At 46.7% G+C, this 16,376-nt stretch overlaps 1 protein-coding gene across 4 annotated transcripts in view; it reads right to left on the bottom strand.

Moving 5' to 3' along the window:
* Nucleotides 1-8: 8 nt before the first annotated feature.
* Nucleotides 9-16,376, bottom strand: part of LRRC7 (leucine rich repeat containing 7) — a 183,757-nt gene continuing 167,389 nt past the window's right edge. For 3 of the 4 annotated variants that reach the window (XM_055815786.1, XM_055815781.1, XM_055815782.1), the window contains 3 exons: nt 15,272-15,364; nt 12,644-12,718; nt 9-8,328 (listed from right to left, as the gene is read on the bottom strand). In XM_055815786.1, the coding sequence (XP_055671761.1) occupies nt 8,221-8,328; nt 12,644-12,718; nt 15,272-15,364 (276 nt within the window). In that variant the 3' untranslated portion in view covers nt 9-8,220. The remainder of the gene's footprint in view (nt 8,329-12,643; nt 12,719-15,271; nt 15,365-16,376) is intronic. The other variant, XM_055815783.1, reaches the window with a different exon arrangement.

Raw genomic sequence — 16,376 nt, 5'->3', positions numbered from 1 at the left:
TAATATAAAAGGAAGGGCTGGTGGCTTTGTGACTGCCGAGCCATTGTGTCTCTGTCAGGCTGCTCCAGGCATTAGAAATGGGTTTGAAATGGGTACCGGATGGATTCCTGTTGGTGGCGTTTGGTTTTTTAAAAACTACACTGAGTGCTGCCATAAGCACACAGAGAAGGACCAGCCGCCTGTCACTGGAGCTGTGCGGCTGCCTGTACCGCGTGGCTGCTGTGGGCAGCACAGCACATGTGGCCAGGCATGATGCCGGGCCAAGGTGGCTGCCTTGCTTCTGGTATTTGAGCAGGGTTGTCTGTTTTCTCCCACTTTTTTTGCTGCTGTCCCTCTGTACAACTGCTGCTCCTGACTGTAACTGCTTACTGCTTTGCAACACAGGAAAAGCTTTCAAGTGACAGGTACCCTCATGGAGCTTTAGGGACAGGGGTCTGCCGCACTCTGCCATGCAGCCTCTGTGCGAAGGCTGCCGTCGCGTGGGTATCCTTCCTGGGGTATGTGCTTATAAGGAGGCAAAAAAAAGAGTGTAATGGAAGTGTTTTCCTTTCTCCACTTGTCCTTTCAGTAATGCAGCAAAATTTAATCCGGTTCAACCTTTCCAGGTTTTGTATTTTATGTCGGTTCTGGAGACGTTCACTTAACTCATTCTCCGGGTCTTGAGATTTAGCGAGCACCATCCAAGAAGAGCAAGGCTGGCTGAGGCGCCTTGCACGCCGCTGTACCCTGTCACCCCCAGAGAAGGACCGGAGCGTGGCTGGAGCCGCCGCCTGGCGCTAACCTGCTCTAGATGAGAGGGACTGGGGTGGCAGCGGAGAGGGAAGGGGAAGGCGGCTCCTGGTAAACTTACGTGATCGTGTCTGTGTGCCTTGTTTGGGCTTCAAACAGGTAAGAGCTGTTGTGTAGTTACTCAGGTGGTGGAACTGCTGCTGTCATCCCCCAGACCCTCTCGTGTTTTCCCATCTGTCATACGGATTGGTACCCGAGCAGCAGCTGCTGAGCGGCTTCACAAGCTTGCAGCCACTCTATTTCCGTATGTCATGGCTCACCAGTAGCTACAGCTGCACAAGGGAGGCAGCTTGATTTTGAGGTCTCTGACCTATCTGGTAATGGGAATCGGTCCTTCCCTCTGAGTAAAAGATGACAAAAATGAATTACAATAAGGTGACGGTTTTATTATTTATACCATAAAGAGACTTTTTAATGTTATTCAAAACACTTTTTTAAATACTGAAAAAGTTGGGTACACCAAAGCCGAAAAATGGCTCTGCTATACACTGCACAGCATTGTTTTAGTCCCTGTATTTGTTTTATGTACAGAAGCATCTGCAAAATGCATTCTAAACACAATATGCACCTTACGGGTAAGTGTCATACATGAAATAAAACTGGAAGGATACAACCTGCATGTGCAAATGAACTAACAATATAATTGATTGCACTGAATCAATAGATTTAAAATATAATTTTGAAGTACCTTTCTGCACATAAAATGAAGCAGCTTTCAAGTTCAGTAAGTCTTTATACTGCAAAAAACATTAAGTACATTCACAATCTATGTTAATAAAGTAGTAAATATTTCTTCATTCAGCTTTATTTACATTAATACTGTAATTAAACTGAAAAGTACAGTTAGTCATTTGTAATATAGCAATCTTTTAACACATACAAAAATGACCATTTTCTGTATATAATTTAAGCTCAAAATCACAATTATCTCAAAATATTAATTACAATACAGCCATCTCCATCATAATTAAACATGTCTTTTATAAAATGGTAAAATTTTTATTAAAGTAAGCTGTTGGTTCTGAACTGGATACAGTACTCACAAGTAGAAAACCGAACTGATGAGAGCGTTTGTTCTGCCCAGGGGTTGGGGGCAAAGCCAGACGTGCCAGCACAGAGACAGAGAAGGCCCCGACTGACAGAGATGAAGCCTCGTGTGCTGCAGGGCTGTGCCCGGGCTGTGGTGCTGCGGAAAACACCTTACAAGGGCTGGGGAAATTCTTACGCAATGCAATGACATCTTTCACTTCCAGAATATTCGCTGGAATTGTCCAGGAAGAGGACTGGCAAAAAGCAATTGGGTTTTTTGGTTTGGGTGTGGTGTTTGTTTTGGTTTTTTTTGTTTAAGAGAAACCATTTAAATTCTATGATTGGCAAATAGTGTCTTTTTGAAATTTGCTTTTCCATGGAAGTTGCCACCAGCCGCCCTGCACGCCCTCGGCGGGGCAGAGCGCGGGCGTCCTCGCCTGGCCTCTGCATGCCACTGCTGTGCCGCACACGTGGCTTGACGCCCGCCATCACCAAAGGTGTTCAAAACAAAACCAAACCACCAATTAATTCGTATCCTATCCAAACTACTGGCCTGAAAGTTGTATCGTTACATTGTATTCCGCTCACACTGGCAAGACTGACAAGTGAAATTTAATCCTTAAATCCAATTGCCTAAAAATGAAGTCATACATCTTTCTGCATTTGCTTAAAATTGAATTTTTGAAGGCAGAAGGGAAGAGCGCTGAGGCGGGACAGGGACGTGGTGCACACTACCAGCCCGTGGGCAGGGAGCTCAAACTTCAGATAAAATGTTATTCTCATTTGGGAATCCTGAAACGTAAAATCCCACCAGTTACAGCTGCTGCTAAGGTAAGTGGCAACTCCGCAGCCCTCGACCGCGGCGTGCCAGCGCCTGCTCACGGACTGTGGCAATTGGATACTTGTGTCTAACCCCGTTTCTGTTTTACAGGGCCTGCCTGGCAGTGTGGGAGAGGGGTGGCACGGTGGTGGGACACAGCCCCGCTGCTTGTCAGCTTCCTTCCATGGAGGAGGCTGGGCAGCGCCGCACCCGGGCTCTGGCCCTTTTCCTCTAGGCGGTTACTTCCCCTGAGGCCCAGCGCTCCTGCTGCTGACCTTGCGTCGTGTCTTGAGACCAGAGCCTGCACGTGAGCCGGCTGAAAGGTAGGGTTTGTCATTTAATACTCCCTTTGCATTCACTGTTGCATATATCTCTATCAGATACATACATATATATACACACATATCCATAAGTACGCATTTTTGTGATTGCATAAGGTAACTAAATGCTATATTACAAGCCAGAGAGGTTTAACCAAGGAACGCCTTCACCTTCAAAGTGCTTACTAGCAACAGCACACCAACCTCCTCGATGTTTTATACTGCAATTCTGAGTTGGACTTTGGGCTCATGAAGATTCGTGCTGGTCTGTAACATGAGGGGTTTCACTTTCCAGATGTTCCTGTATGAGCTGGAAATAGAGCTGTTAGAGCAGCGTGGCCAAAGGCTTCTCACTCTGTGGGGAAGAAGGCTGCCCTACAAACGCCTCAGCGGTGGGGCAGGCGGGGTGTCCCCAGCGACCCCCTGAAGGGCTGCCTGCGCCGCTCCCAGCGCTGGGACCTTACCCTCAGCTGTCGCTTACGTGCTCAGCTTTGTCCTGCGCCCCTGGCTGGCACACCCTGGCCTCCCCTCGGGAGCTAGCGTAGGGCCACGAAGCATAGACATGGACATGTTAAAAATATCTTGGAAAACACCAGAGCAGATTTGATGATGTTCATGGTCACAGATCTGCACAACTGACTGCTAAATGTCAGAGTTTAGCAACACCCAGATAAACACTGCGAGCTGTGAATGGGAAAAGGTGTAAATTATGAAGACCGGTGAGCCCTGCAGGTGTCCTGGGGGGCTGCTCTTTCCTTATTTTGGAAAAAAAACAACTAAGCATTTTGGAAACAGCATTTTTTCTCCCCCTGCTCCTTTCTTTTATCCCCACAAGAGCTGCCTTGTAACAAGACTGCAGAAAAGCAAATGAGCTCCTGCCCATCTGGCCACTGGGTTTTGGCACAGCACGCTGGGTGGAGGAGGCCCCGCAGGGGGGTACAGCGGGTAGCGCAAGAATGGGAACAGTGGCACTGACCACTGAGACCCTTAAAACTTGTTGCAAAATGAGGATGAGGGAATTACTGTGCAGGCTTCCTTTTCTAATCTAGCCCTTCCCTGAGGAGTGTTAGTTAAGTGTTTATTGCATGGGAAAAAAAAAAAAGCCTAAAAAAGCCAAACGGTGTGTTCCCAGCTAACAGACGTATTGCCATGGGAACGCGCGCTGGCGGGGGAGAGCTGCTGGCTGCACGCTGGACTTCCCCAGGGTGGTTCTAGGCACAGCCCCTTTCAGTCAGTAGGAAAATTACCACCAGTAGCTTTACAAAGATCCTGCGTTTGAGTGCTTGCGTTGGTGCGGGAGAGCGCTCCGTGGGCTGGGAGCGCTGCGCGGCCTAGAGAAGGGGAACCACCTGCGTTTTGAGACTCTGCTTGCCTGGATCAAAACGCATTCACGCACAAGAAAGTGAACCCACCCGTGGAGCTCACCTCAGGGTGAGCTGCCACCTGACCTCAGCACTTGCCATATAATTGCATTTAGTAGAAAAAAAAAATAAAATACCCTAACTACATGCGAAGCATGTGCATAACGTCATACCCTACCCGTGCCCAGCTGCACGTGGTTGTGTCTGTGAGGTTACAGGAGACCTGGCAGGAAAGACAAATGTGCAAGTTTTTCTGAAAGCCTAATGTAGAAATCCTAAGTAGTCCCATTTAAGTAATTTTAATTGCTCATAATATTACTAGTGATAGCTAAACATAATTTCAGCCAATTTGAATAAAAATAATGCAAAAAATAAGTATTTGGTATTTTTGGGGCGGAGTGGGTTGGTGTTAAAGTGTTGCTGCTGTACGTTTCAGCTGGGAGTCCAGACTCTCCCCCAGCCCCTTTTAGAGTGTCACTGGGAGTTTTGGCAGAGTTAGGGACTTATATGTGACAGTCCACTGCACTAACTTGATTTTATTGTAATTTCCTTTTGATTATAATTCATAAACGAAAGCACTCTGCAATGTTGAATCATAGTCCTGCACACAGCCCCACCGGTGATGCCACTGTGCTTCAGCTCTAACAACTCAGCCTGCAGAAAACCACCTGAGCTCAGAGTATGGTATTCACAAGCGCCAAAGCTCACTTGCTTTTTCCAGTTACCCCATTTTTACCTGTCAGTTGTTACCTGGCAGAGCCTCCTCATCCTTCTTGTATCTGCAGCTCCCAGCCACAGTTCTGGTGCTACGTATGGAACGCGTACATGTAATGCTGCTGCGTGTCTCGGGAGCCCGCCCTGGCATTGTGCTTGCGGGGGGCAGCTGGGTGCGTCGTGTGCTGTATGGTGTCATCGGACAGTGGTGCAGCATCATTGGAAGCTGCCACAGTCACTTACTGCGTTTCCCTGCTGGAAGTGGCATCCAGGGAAGGGTCTCTGGGCTGGGGAGCTGTGCCGTGGTGCAGTGCCTACAGCGTGCGTAACAGCAGATGTGCCGCTTCATCCTGCACGGTCACCCTCAGAAGAGTGATTTTCCGCATGAAAAGACAAAAGGCAGCTCCACAGAATAATTTAATGCATAAATGTCTACTAAGGGACCGAATTCCCATTCAACATAAAGAAAGTAAAAGCTATGTAGGTGTCCACAATTTCCTGAACTTGATATTGAAGAAATCCTTATTTCTGCGTTCAAAGGGCAGTGATGACTTCAGAATGGAAGGTTTGGCCTCTGAAAAGCCATGAATGTTAGAAAAGGTTGAGGAGGGCTCTGCGGTTTGACAGCACATGATGAAACTACATCCATGTGCTAGAAAACTGAAAGCAGAAAAGACTAGGCAAACAACGAAACCAAATCTCGTGAATTCAGCAAGTTTTTTTAGCTTGTGGTATCAGGAAGATTTAAAAATTTGTTGAAAAGTATTAATTGTCTATTAAATCTATGTTCTGAATATCATAAAACCATTTACTCAAACTGTAAATTTTTGGATCAGCTGTGGCTCACTGTGGCATCTGGTGGTGTGTTGCCTCTCTGGTGGTACAGAAGCTCTTCCAGCCGGAACACTCGCTTGGATAAGGTGAAATTCATGGGATGTGGGAACCTGCTCAGTCAGCTTGGAATTTATGTTTTGTTAAAGTTTATACTAATACACTTAATTGTTCCTTTTGACTGAGGAGAAAAAGGGAGATGCAGCCAGCCGCAGCACAGGGAGCTTATGCGCCAGTGTGGAAGTGTCACTTTCCAAGTGACCATGAAAGAAATCCCCGAGCGGAGCGGAGAGCGGGGCTGCAGCTCTGCAGTGACGCAGCCCGCCGGTTCAGTGCCACGGCCTGGCCGGGCTCTGCTTCTCACCACTGGCCACAGAGTCCAGAAAGAAAGAAAGGAAAAAACCCCACAAACCAACCAGAGAAATTATAAAGTTGGGGCTTCATAATAATATTAGGGGGTGGTTCCTACTATACCTATTTGACTAATTTGTAATTTAATTGTTAGGTATGGGTTCTTTTCTCTCTCCTGTGTGCACAGGTGCTCTTCAGCCACCCGAACCCAGAGCGAGTGCTGGGCAGCTGGTACCCTCAGCAGGTTTCTCTTCCCTGACTTTGTTTTGCTGCAGCCCGGCAAAGGCCCTCGCACCCCAAGCTGCCTGTGTGGGAACGGGCAGTGCCAGTGCCTTTCGGTGGTGCCAGGGATGCTGGCAGCGCCTTCCACAGCTCAGTCCTCCCGCTTGCTGTGCACAGGCCGGCAGCAAACCCCCACAGAACGTGCCTGCACCTCTGGGAGCAGCACTAGGCCCACAGAGCAGAGCAGACGTGGGACAGAGTGGCTGTATTGGCTTCTGAAATTGAGTTGAATTTGAAATATAATTACCTCAGTCAGTGTGCACTTGCTGGGAAAAGGAGGAAGGTCTAGGAATTTCTACAGGCTCTTACACGCAGAAAAGGAAAATGTTTGTGGCTGTGCCCTCGTGCTACAGCTACACTCCTCTGACCTGGGGTTTTCGGGGTGTTTCTAATCCAGCTGGAAAAGGTGCAGGCGAGCCTGTCCCTCCTGGAGCAGGTGCTGGCTCTCCCTGCTGTCCCTTGCCATCAGTGGCAGCAGGTCAATGGAAACTGGGTCCCCTGGAAAAAATCTGGTGGGAAGTTTTCTTACATTTTTCCCTCCTGCTGTCAGTTACGGACACCTGGTCTGCAGAGCTGAACCCGGCAGCTTTGCAGTCCTGTGCTGTCAGCGCTCCCCGTGGGGACAGCGCCCGGGCTCCCACCTGAAGGGGCTCCAAGCCGCACACTTCCGCAGGGTGGCTCGGTGCCACTCCTGCTCCCCTGCAGCGTGGCACAGCCGGGCTGGATCTGCTCCCATTAACGAGACCGTGACTGAAGGAAAGGATCACATCGAGGTTAAAGCCTCGCTGATGGTGGGTGCAGCGAGCAGGGGCCAGCGAGGCTGGGCAGCAGTGAAAATACAGACCAATGTAAGACTGGGGCAATGGGCGAGGTAAGGAAAGGGCCTGCAATTTTAAATTAAAAAGTTAGGTAATAAGATTAGCAGCAACAAAAGGGGTTCTACTGCCACCCGTCACAACCTTCTTCCGTTTGTGAAGCATACCTGTCTGAACTCCCTGCGCGTCGTTTAGTGTGTTCACACGGAACCAACTACAAGTGTCAAACGAAAGGAAGTTAACCAATTTCCGTGTAGTTATTCATATCTAGGTCCCAGAGTTGACAGTATAATTTATTAAGTATCTCACCCTGTATAGTGACATTTTTTTACTAATTAATATGGAGCCAGCTATACACACTGCATATGTACAGGTATTTTCATAAGGCATATAATATCTTTGCATTGAAAATAAATGAACACTATTAAATTTAATTTAATATATACTTTCTTTGAGGTGTTTATGAAAATATTTTTTCTCTATATTTTTGTATGTGACATGATAGAAATATTTCATGGGAAGTACAGGTTAATATATTTTATCTTTATAAAGGCATATACAACTTTGAGGCAGTGTTTCTGATGGACAGTAGAATTCCTAAAGAATTTGTATGTGCTTCTGTGTTTTGAAATCATATGAAATTGACTTTTAAGAAGTAACTTGGTTAAAAAAACGCACCAATGCACAGCCAGAGGCTGACAATTAAAACTAATACATAGCCACATGAACAATATTTTATATAGTTAATATATTTTTTCCAAGATGATTGGTACTAACATAGAGTATTATACATTTGGCACTACTGTTTGCCATTGGTCCAGCAATTGGCAAAAAAATTTGTTTCCTATGTATAAATCTGTTTGAACATTAGATCTGGCTAGACATATTTACTATTTATAAAAAAATATTTAGACAGTAAGCTCACGTTGAATAACTAGGTCTACTGTATTCTGGAAACTCTTCAGTAGTAGCACAGCTTTCTCGTGTTCCATATGTACAAAACTGTGTCCGTTCGCCTGTAACACAAAGACAAGAAAAGAGAAATCAAATGAGGTATCAATTAGTGTCTTCATTTTGGGGCAGCAAAGGGGCATGTGAAAACTAAAGCCAAGCCTAAAATAAACGGTTACTGCGTTAACGACCTCCTGCAGGCAGGGGTTTGTGCCACTGAGAGAGCACGTTTCTGTTGGGCAGATGCTGCACCCCGTGGCCTCGGGCAGGGGCTGAGCTAGCTGAAGCCGGGGCTCCTTTCCAGCTCACATTCTTCCCTGACTCTGGGACATCCCGCGTATTTGCTGAAGCAGCAGGAACGCTGGGGCGTAAGGTTCTCAAGCACTGTGAAAAGCTCAAAGTTCATGCTGCCAGGACGCATCGCCGACAGCAAAGGTGGGCTGCGGCTCAGAGCAGGCGCAGACGTTCTGCATGTGCAACGAGGCAATAATTTACTGGATACACTGTCCTGCTTTCAGGCTAACCAAGTCCTTCCATAACTTGGCAGTTAGCATGCTAGTTAAAAGAGTCAAATTTTAAACATAATTGCCAATGGTTGAGTGCGATCCATGAGCCAAAGCAGAAGATACAAAGCGAAAGACTCAAGCGAGCCTGCGAGGCCATCGGACCTGGACGGGGTGCCGCTCTCTGCAGACACCTGCCACCCCGCTGGCCGTGGGAGCCTCCAGACGCCCCCCGGGTGCCCTGCCACAGGGGGGGCCCGCAGCGGGCAAACGCTGCCCCTGCCCCCGCCATGCCCCAGCCGGCCTGGCCCCGGGGCCCATCGCTGCAGGCCGGCACGGCATGGCACAGCGCTCGCTCCGGCAGGCGGCCAGGCTGTCGGGGGTGGAGTGGGGCTCCAGCTCCCAGCCGTTCTGCAAATGTGCTGCACTCCCGCAGCACACGTGCATAGCTGCCTTAACTAGCGTGTACACCAGGTTAGTGATGCCTTTGTGCTTTGGTTAATAAACTACCCCTGGCTGTATTAAAGGCTGCCGGGCCCGGAACGATGGTTACAGAAGGGCAGCACACACGTGGCTGCAGCGTCACCTGGGCAGGAAGCCCCTGAGCGTGGTGGCGCTTCCTCGGCATGTGAAGGTTCCTGCGCAACGGTGTGGGTTGCTGCGAGCTCTGGCGCCAAGCGCTGCACAGGTACGGCAGCGGGCAGGCAGAGAAAAAGCAGCAGCCACGCAACAGTGACAAGTAGCTCACACAATTAACTACAGCACACAATTAACTACATTTGCCCTGAGAAACAGGAATACAGATTTTGGGCAGGAAGTTTCAAAGACATGGATTTATGAGCCACAGTTGGGCACCCTTCTGGCACTCAGTTTGAGGCCAGCTTGGACTCTCACGTAATTCCGAGGGAAACTGAAAAGGTTTCAGTTTATTGGCCACACAGCACTGGGATCTGTACTGCTCATTCGGAGAGGAAAAACAGTAACCACCTGCAAAGAAAGCTGAGAGCAGGCCAGCTCTGCCTGCCCCCTTCTCGGCCCCAGCCGCGGTGAGGGGCGCGGGAGAACACGGGACAACACGACACGTTCAGCTCTTGCTAGTGGAGAAACTTCCCTACAGGGAAGGTTTCTCGGTGGAAGAGGGCTGCAAGGGATACACATCCAAACATTCCTAAGCAGGTCACACCCAGAGGGATTTGCTACTTAACATATAAATTAATGATAATCAAAATCTACTCCTTTCATTCCTGCTGTGGTCTCACACCCCTCACAAAATATGCTATGAAATCTGCACTTATATTTACACATTGAGTTACTATTTGGTTCTAATTATTAGAATGGTTTTTAGCTGAATCATGGAGCCACCAAAACACGATTTCATAGAACTGAAGGGCAGCCTTTAACATACGGTGGAAAAATTGTGTGACATGGCTGACAGAGCTGCTCTCTCCTTGCTGACAGCCGTAGCAGCCATGCGACTGTCCCTCCTTAAAAGTCACCTAGTAAACTGCTGCTATTTTTGTAACAGAAAAATAATTCCTACTTATCAAATAATTCAAGGGCAGAGGACTAAGACTGAGAAAACACAGGAAGGTGGTTCCTCCCTCAGAGTCCCAGCAGAAACTGGTGTCACCACCAGTGGAAGACAAGCGGCAGAGATAGCACCAGAGCCAAAGAGCAGAGATAATGGGTGAAGAGGAACTTCCTCTGATGCGGTAACTGGTGTGACAGAGCCCTGGTCTCTGGCAGGGGGTTGTCCCATGAGATAAATGCAAACAGAGGTGATGGTAACAGTGGAAAATGGGGGCGGAGGTGAAGTGATGCTGGTGACTATCAGCAGTTTCAAGTTCTGTTGCCTAGGGGACTGGATACTTTCAGCTGAAGGCGTTGCTTATATCTGAGACGTAAAACATCCTTCATCACAGTTAGGTGTTTTCCTCTGTTAATTCCTTCATGAGATTAATGACCGCCCTTTTACTTGCCACAATACAAACGAACACCTGGTGCTAGCTACTAAGCATGGGCAGAAGTAATTGCAAATGAAAGCAAAGTGTTCTTGCCAGAGAACTGGACATGATGTGCGGACGGTGACAAACGAGAAACCCTGCTGAGTCTAATCCATGATCCTACAAGAATGCCAATATGCAACGTCAAACAAACTTCATCAACCTGATTAATATATAAGGAGAGTAAAAACTGCTGTCCCCCCAGAAATGCAGCAGTACCTTAAATGTGACTCTGTAAATATACATAAGTGCTCTTAGTTCAGGAACACATGCTGAAACACGAGAAATCCCAGCTCCTGAGGGCCTGCTGCCCATCAGAGGAAATCACCTGGCATAACTATAGCTAGAAAATAAAGGCAGGTCAAAAGCGTACGGCTTTGACAGAGACACGCGAGGGGCACACACGCAAGGGGCCTGACCCTGTGCAGAACACCACGGCCCCCGCACCACTCCGTCAGGACCACTCGCTGCCGTATGCCCACTGCGTCCCCATGCAGGCAGCCCCCTCACCTTATTTTGCTGTTACTTTTTAACATATTTTACTCATTTTTGTTTCTCAGATCAGCTTTCAATATAGCACCTTGAGTATTCTAACTACCTCTCTATTCTGCATTTCACTGGTATTGGAACACAGTAGCCATTAAACACGCGTTGCCTGCTGTAGGCTTGAGCTGGTAAAGTGCAGTGCCTGGTAGGAGGGGCAGGGGGAGCGAAGGACAGAGGGAGGCAGGAGGGGACACGCTACCGAAGACACTTGAAACACCTTTGGTTTGCTGACTTCCTTCACACAAATGATTGAAACACAGTTAACTTCTTACCCTACCCGTGGGAATGGCTGTAAGGACTGTTACAAGCCTTTCCGACAACTACAGTGTGACTCTCTTCCTTTTGTCAGAAGCAGCTGCCAACAGCAACACATTTTCCAGGCTTAACAAAATAAAAATCCAAAATCAACCTCGCAGGACATGGTAGAAAACACTTTTCTACATGGATGCTGTTATTTTCTGTGAATGAGGAATTTGTGAAAGGTATGTTCAGCAATAGCCCGCCTTTCTATTTAAAAGTTCACTGGAATGCAGAAAATACTTGTTACAGAAACAAAAAAGAAAACAGAAAGCTGAGATTTCTCTGTAAATTAGGCAGATGCTTCCATGATCCAGCATGGATTCAATAGTGGCTGTTTTTCATGAGAGTGCATTCAAAAATGCTGAGGCAGTGAAAGAGAGGCAAAAATACTGCAATTCTGTCAAAAAATGTGACTACATAGCTCCTTACCCCAGGGCCAATCAGCTGCAAAGGTAAAAACTAAACACGCCTTGCTTTGTCATATACTACACTTGTGAAACTGCTTGTAAAGCTCCTTCCTCCCTGCACCACTGGTGTGGGGAAGCCGGATATGATGTAAGGATTATTTTGATTTTAGAGTTTAAACATGTCACCTGAGTCCTTTCTGTGACAGTTTATAAGCATTAACCCTTTCCTGCAGTGCCGCCCCCGGCCCCAGAAGGCTGGTGCTGGCAGCCACAAGCCTTACTCAGCACCCCTGGGGAGGGAGCAGGCAAAATGCAGGATGGCCTGGCTCCTGGCTGTGCTGCGGCCCCTCTGCTCTCAGGGTGCTCCCCGGGTGTATTTCAGCTCCCCGCCAGTCAGGCAGCACGCCCCAGTGCCTCTTTTTCACATCCTCAGTTTGCTTTCAAACAGCTTTATTCCTCCCAAGACCAGCTTTCAAAAGTACTGCGGTAACACTGGCATAACTCAATACTGAACTCCTGTAACAACACCATGAGCAGTTAACTTGTACTGAAAACGGCGTCACTGTACTTCTAAGACGCAAAGACTGAGCTGAGTTACAAAGCAGTTAAATCCATCCGTACCTGGAGGATCTTATCGCCAGGCTGGAGCAGGCTGGATGCTGGTCCGTCAGGCTGAACCCTAGTAACAAAGATACCCTATAAGTCAGAAGTAACAGAGGTTAGGATGCTATCACCAAGAACTAGTTCCCAAAATACAGGTGTCTCCCTAACTGGTGTCTGGGGGCTTTATATACTCTGGCAATGGTCTAAACACTAAACTCGTTTTTTGATCTGATTGCAGTCAAACACTAGTATGGGTTTGTAGCGGCTCTCCATGACCTTCAGCTGCTCACCACCCGACAGACACATAATTGTGGGCCATTTGAAACTAAGATTCCATGTCACAAAATAATGTCCAATATGAACATGGCAGGAGTAACAGGGTTATCAGGAGGATAATTAAAATGGAGCAAGCATTGATTTATTGGAATAACGCATACCATAATCTATCAGTGACCTTTGTTTACTTCCTCTAAGAAAAAAAAAAAAAAGTTTAAAAATAATTTCTAAAAAGTGGTCTCGCTATTCAGCCCTTGAGATATTCAGAACAATGGTCTGTAGGACTGGCACTTAAACCAGTGTCTGATGAGTGAATGACTGTGAAAAGGGAAAAGTTGTTAAGTAATATTTTTAGATTTTTTTTCAGAATTTCAGTAAAATATGTTAATAAGCCCCCAAATCAAAGATGGAGTTCCTAGGTGATGAGCACATTTGAAATATTTCCCATACAGCTCATGCTGCCCTTACTTCTGTCCCCTCAGTCCCTCCCCCTGCTGTGCCTGCCCCGTGCCGGGGTGAGCACTACGCAAGCTAGAGCCGAGCTCAGGCTGACCCTTAGCCACTTACACTGCTCTCACAGGCACCAGAGAAATTCCCTGCTTGGTATCACCATGCAAATCATGTAGGTCCTTGAGGGATCTGATAGCCTTCTGCAGCAAGGTACTGTCCAGGATTTCTATTAACCTTATAAAAACCTGAGCTCCTCGGGAGCAGAGCGATGGGCTGCTTAAATTTCATCCACGTGCCATTAACTTGACCCAAGTCTGCCGTTCGGAACGACTGATCGCTTCTGTGCGTTTTATGCTTTTCCTGTCCTTTCCTTGCCAAACCAGCAGCGTGCCACGGCAGAGGGGTATCGTCAGGCACCAGTGCTCACTGCCATCCCCGCTGACCCCACCTCACAGACAGAACAGTACCCTACGTGCGACTTAAACCCATCGCAAACGACTGGCGTGTCTGACGAGAGAGCACCTCCCTCTTAGCGCCTCTGTGATATTTAAAACATGATAAATCTGACTGAACGGTGCAGGCAGCAACATTTCAGAGTAACAACACAGAAACATACAGCTGTAAATAGTGGTCTGCACATTACTGGTGCAGACACATTCACAGTGGGATACAGACTCTTCTTTAGTAATTTCAAGCGAGGGATAGATGGCATAATGCAGCTTAATTCTAGCATCACACACTGAACTGTGGAATAAACCCATAATGTTATAAAGTGTAATTCTAGTGTGCAGTCTCACAGAAGGACATCGAAGTATGTATGTTTTAAGGGAGAGTCATTAAAAAGCCTAATGGTTATGTCATTAAATGGAACTACTCTTGATGTCCAAAACAGGGATTGTCAATGAGAAAACTGAAAGGAATTAAGACTGTGTTAGATTTCTATTTCCAAGGGTATTTTACATTTCCAGTTAGCTTTCTGTTGTAATTCCGAGTCATGGGGAAATGATTTTATTTAATTTGCCTGCAGATCTCAAATTTTTGAGAAGAGATGAAAAGACAGTTTTAATTTCATCATTTGCCAAACATAGTATTTATGGAAGTTATGACTGTCTCTTACTGAACCCAGTACTATCAAAGAATATAAACTACAAGAATATGTTCTACAAAGAGATACCCATAGTACTTGTTTTTCAACAAACTCCAGTCAGTTTTACTGCACGGAACAGGTAAATTCACAGGTCTAAGAGCCCACTTCCTAATCCCAAAGCCCCGTGTAGCTGATAGTCACCAGGTGTTGTGTTTTTACTAGGCTTCCTTTTACTGTACAGAGATTTATCAGCCTCTGAAACATGCAATTCCCAGAACGACTACTGAGTCTCCCTGGCCCTCATGTACCATAACGGTGACATGTTTAATTCCCAGTACAGAGCACAAGGCTGCTTCCACGGTGTGTGTGAGGCACCAATGATCTCCAGGCCAGGGTCCAGCCAGGCTGGTTTTATTCGGCATTTCAGCTACCTAGCGATGCTATTACTGGTTTAGTATCCCCTCTAATGACTTTACTCAAAGTCAAATCAGGGGCTATATTGACTCCTAAAAGAAAGAAGTGAGAGACACAATTCGCCAGAAAACAATCTGAAAAACTCTCTTACACATGGAATACAAGGCAGACACCTATGTGCTTTCTGCTTTGATTCTCTAATCTTCATTAACCAGGGGAAAAAAACAAACAAACCCAAAAATTAAAAGGCAGCGAACAGCACTCCCTTAACAAAAAAAACCCCCAACTAGTGAGGCACAGGAAAAAACTTCTTTCAATTATCACAAAAGAAGTGCATAAAAATTTTACTCATGTTCTCTATGTCTCCACTACATAGCACTCTAAAATAAGGACTAATTAGAGAAAAACTTATAACTTACCTTATCAGAAGGTTTGAATGGATTTCCTTGTCCACTTATTCCACCACTGATACTAAAACCAAGGCCAGGATTCTTCTCTATCCTCACACAAAACTAGGTTAAAAAGATACAGCAAGGTAAGTCAATGCCAGCACTGAAGCTTGTCTAAACAATGGCATCTTCTTTGCACAGATCCCGTCTCACCATTAACAAGACGAGCTGACTCTCTCAGAAGCTGCATTACACAACACCAAGTCAGCCGAATATCGTTATAAACTGAAAGTATTGCCACGATTTTAGCCTGCTGCAACGATGCCGTAATATTCACAGTGCTACATGGATTTTTGCATATATTTTAAGATTTTATTTTCAAGCAGAAAAAAACAACCCTTTAGACTTCAGCAGTTCATACCAGCCAAACATTCCAATTAAACACTGGGATAAATCAGTCTGTGAGGCTTCACCATGTGCACTTTTATTTTTCTAGGTGTCACACATGCAGCATCCCTGGGTGCTATGCCTGGGACAAACCCAAGGAGTAAGTACTGTGAAGCTCTGAGACCTTCAGACCATTTTCAGGACCAGAGCCACAGCCCTGGTAGCCTGCACTGAACACCAACCACTTTTACAAGTGCCATACTCCGGGAAATAGTGCTGAATCTTATCTTTTAGTCAGGATGACTCTAAATGACATTGGGTAATTGGATTTAAAATAAAAATTGCTTCAGTGTAGCTAAATGACTACTCATTGAGCCAGCCTGAGCATGTACTCGAGCCACACAAGCAATTGCTTCTGAAGCTCAGTGCAATACTCTGGGAGTTAATATAGGCAGCCACTCGTGTGAATTATCAACACTTGACACAAGAGAAAGGTTTACTAATGATTCTGAACATTATTCTACAAGTCAGGTGTCTCAGTTGCCATCATTAAGGGACAGGACCACTTAATGAAGAAACTCCTTGGCACCCACTTGGCTAGACAGGGGTACTGGAGCCACAGCTGGCCTTCCGCAGGGCTGAACCGGAGCAGCCGATACGAAGCGGAGAAGACCTGCGCCGTGCCAGACACGCTGCACGCTGAGCACTCAGCTAGGTTCCTGGGAACTGGCAAAGCCAGCCAAGTCAT

This window comes from Falco peregrinus, chromosome 10 (assembly GCF_023634155.1).
Source record: "Falco peregrinus isolate bFalPer1 chromosome 10, bFalPer1.pri, whole genome shotgun sequence".
NCBI classification, from domain to species: Eukaryota; Metazoa; Chordata; class Aves; order Falconiformes; family Falconidae; genus Falco; species Falco peregrinus.
The sequence above is the reverse complement of the archived record's forward strand: the minus strand, read 5'-3'. Positions and strand labels throughout refer to the sequence as shown.